The sequence below is a fragment of the Mandrillus leucophaeus genome, unplaced genomic scaffold (genome assembly GCF_000951045.1).
Source record: "Mandrillus leucophaeus isolate KB7577 unplaced genomic scaffold, Mleu.le_1.0 Scaffold497, whole genome shotgun sequence".
Lineage (NCBI taxonomy): Eukaryota > Metazoa > Chordata > Mammalia > Primates > Cercopithecidae > Mandrillus > Mandrillus leucophaeus.
In genome coordinates, this window is record NW_012105331.1 from 884,031 (window position 1) to 887,428 (window position 3,398).

Sequence of the window (3,398 nt, forward strand, 5' to 3'; positions counted from 1 at the left end):
GTCGCCGGCGGAGGCGGGCGCGGGCGCGTCCCTGTGGCCAGTCACCCGGAGGAGTTGGTCGCACAATTATGAAAGACTCGGCTTCTGCTGCTAGCGTCGGAGCTGAGTTAGTTCTGAGAAGGTTTCCCTGGGCGTTCCTTGTCCGGCGGCCTCTGCTGCCGCCTCCGGAGACGCTTCCCGATAGATGGCTACAGGCCGCGGAGGAGGAGGAGGTGGAGTTGCTGCCCTTCCGGAGTCCGCCCCGTGAGGAGAATGGTACTAGACCCAGGCAGGCCCGGGCGGGGAATGGTCCTGGGGTTGCGGGCGGTAAAGGAGAGACTTGGCAGGCAAGTTTGTAGGGAGCTGCGTTCCATGCGGCGAAGTACCCCCAAATTGCCTTGAGGCTTCCGGATTTGTCGGAACGGGTCGCGGGACGGGTGTGCAGTTCGTTCGGGGGTGAGGGGCGGGAGCAGGTAGCAAGTCCGACGCGACATCTCTTCTCGGGAATCCCCTGAGCCGAGACTCGGCTCCCAGCGAGGGCCTCTCGAGGCGGCAGAGGCGCGAGCCGGGGACTGCTTGGCTGGGCTGAACTGAGCGGCCGCAGCGCGCCCGACGCAGCGCTCAGCCTTCAAGCCCCGCATCTCCTGGGAGCACGGTCCTCCTGGCGCCAGTTGCTGGCAGATAAGGGAGCCAAATGCTCTGCTCAAGTTCTGCATGGAAAAAGGGAGGGAGGGCTGGAAGGGTGCAAAAAGAGGGTAGAGGACACGGGTTTGGAGCAGTGCCTTGTTTGCTGTGCAGCGGTTACTCTACAGGTACATTTCCTTTTTGGAGCCAAAACGGAGGGATTTGACAATATTGATAGTAGATCTTTTTTCTTTAGCAAGAATTAAGGATTTTGGTGGGTGGGGGGAGACTTCTGTGGGGACCAAGACGATGTACTGTCAGTCAGGATTTAAGTCGAACTACCTCATCCGTTGCCCCAGAGAACGGCTGATCGTGTTTTAACCCAAAAGGTGCGGAATGGAGAGAGGGAGGCGGTGCATTGCAGCTTCCGATAGAGCTTTTTATTTTTGGATCTCAGGAACCAGTTTTGAAAATTTCTTAAAAAGAAAGTCATTTACATCAGGGACATGAAGAGCAGAGTAGGTATTTTTGATCAGTACTTGAATATAATAGGCTTTGTGCAAACAACTCTCCCTCTGCTGGAGTCCGGCAAGTTTGCTTTTCACTGGACGCTATTCAAGTGCCATACAACACTGAAATAAGAGTTTTACTTATACCACAAGTGTAGTAATACTTTGAATAGATAATGTGCCTTCCACTATTTTCCACCTTATTCTTTTTGTTTGTTTGTTTTGAGACAGGGTCTCACTCTGTCACCCAGGCTGGAGTGCAGTGGCGCGATCTCTGCTCACTGCAACCTCTGCCTCCCGGGTTCAAGCGATTCTCCTGCCTCAGGCTCCCGAGTAGCTGGAACTGTAGCCACCATGCCCGGCTAATTTTTACATTTTTAGTAGAGACGGGGTTTCACCATGTTTGGCAGGCTAGTCTCTAAAAACTGACCTCAGGTGATCCACCCACCTCAGCTTCCGAAAGTGCTGGGATTACAGGTGTGAACCACAACGCCAGGCCAACATGGGAGATTTCAAACATGCGAAGATATATTGTAGAATAAACTACTATATATACCCATTGGCCAGTTTCAACAGCTTCAACCATGTGAATTTTATTTCTTCTATTACTCCTCCTGTTTTTCCTCAATGGAATGATTTTAAAGCAAATCCCAGACAAATGTCATTTATGGATACTTTATTGTGTTTATGTCTAAAAAGACAAGGACTTTTTAACATAACTACAATATTATTATCACACCTAAAAATGAATAATTGCTTAATATTGAATATTCAGCATATTTCCCTGATTGTCTCTTGTTTTAGTCAGTTGATTTGTTTGAATCAGGTTACAAATAATTCTGCAGATAGCATTTGGTTGGTAACTCTTTCAGTCTCTAGTACCTTCTCTCTTGGGGTGTGGGGGTGTCGTTTGCCATTTATTTGTTGGAAAAAAAACCCCCATCATTTGCCCTGTAGAATTTCCATCAGTTTGGATTTTGTCGAATGCATCCCTGTAGTGTCGTGTAACATGTTTCTTTCTCTGTATTTTTTTTTTCTTTTTTCTTTTTGTTTGAGACGGAGTCTCGCTCTGTTGCCCAGGCTGAGTGCAGTGTAGTGTTCTCGGCTGACTGCAACCTCCGCCTCCTGGGTTCAAGTGATTCTTCTGCCTCAGCCTCCCAAGTAGCTGGGACTACAGGTGCGAGCCACGACACCCGGCTAATTTTTGTATTTTTAGTGGAGACGGGGTTTCACCATATTGGCCAGGGTGGTCTTGAACTCCTGACTTCTGGTGATCCACCTGCCTTGCCTCCCAAAGTGTTGGGATTACAGGTATGCCCCAGTTTGCCCGTTCTTTTCTCTTTATTTCCTGTGAACTAGTAGTTAGTCTAAAGACTTGATCAGTAGCCGGGCGTGGTGGCGCTCGCATGTAATACCAGCTACTCAGGGGGCTAAGGCAGGAGAATAGCTTGAACCTGGGAGGTGGAGGTTGCAGTGAGGGGAGATGGGGTGCCACTGCACTCCAGCCTGGGTTACAGAGTGAGACTCCGTCTCAAAAAAAAAAAAAAAAGAACTTGATCAGGCAGGGTGCGGTAATCCCTACACTTTGGGAGGCGGCGACAGGCAGATCACGGATCACTTGGGGTCAGGAGTTCAAAACCAGCCTGGCCAACATGGTGAAACCCCGTCTCTAAAAATACAAAAATTAGCTGGGCATTGTGATGGGCGCCTATAATCCCAGCTACTCATTAGGCTGAGGCAGGAGAATCTCTTGAACTTGGAGGCGGAGGTTGTAGTGAGCCAAGATCACGCCATTCACTCCAGCCTGGGTGAGATTCTGTTTCAAAAAAAAAAAAAAAAAGAGAGACTTGATCGGATTCTAGTTACATGCTTTGACAATATTCATAGATAGTACTATGTACTTTTTATTGTATTACATTAAGAGGCAAATACTGTCTTTTTTTGTTTTTTGAGATGGAGTCTTGCTCTTTTTTTGTTGTTGTTTGTTTTGTTTTGTTTTAGGACAGAGTCTTACTCTTGTTGCCCAGAGTGGAGTGCCTGGCTTACTGCAACTTCTGCCTCCCTGGTTCAAGCGATTCTGCTGCCCCAGCCTCTGGAAGCTGGGATTAGGGGCGTCTGCCACCATGCCCGGCTAATTTTTGTATTTTTAGTAGAGACAGGGTTTGCCATGTTGGCCAGGCTGGTCTCGAACTCCTGACCTCAGGCGATCCATCCACTTTGGCCTCCCGAAGTGTTAGGATTACAGGCGTGAGCCACTGCACTCGGCTTCTTTTTTTTTTTTTTTTT

The 3,398-nt window shown here is 48.7% G+C and overlaps 1 protein-coding gene across 2 annotated transcripts in view; it reads left to right on the forward strand.

Moving 5' to 3' along the window:
• The window catches only part of TRPM7 (transient receptor potential cation channel, subfamily M, member 7), a 130,786-nt gene continuing 127,388 nt past the window's right edge, over nt 1–3,398 (forward strand). For both annotated transcript variants that reach the window (XM_011995753.1, XM_011995754.1), the window contains exon 1: nt 1–255. In XM_011995753.1, the coding sequence (XP_011851143.1) occupies nt 253–255 (3 nt within the window). In that variant the 5' untranslated portion in view covers nt 1–252. The remainder of the gene's footprint in view (nt 256–3,398) is intronic.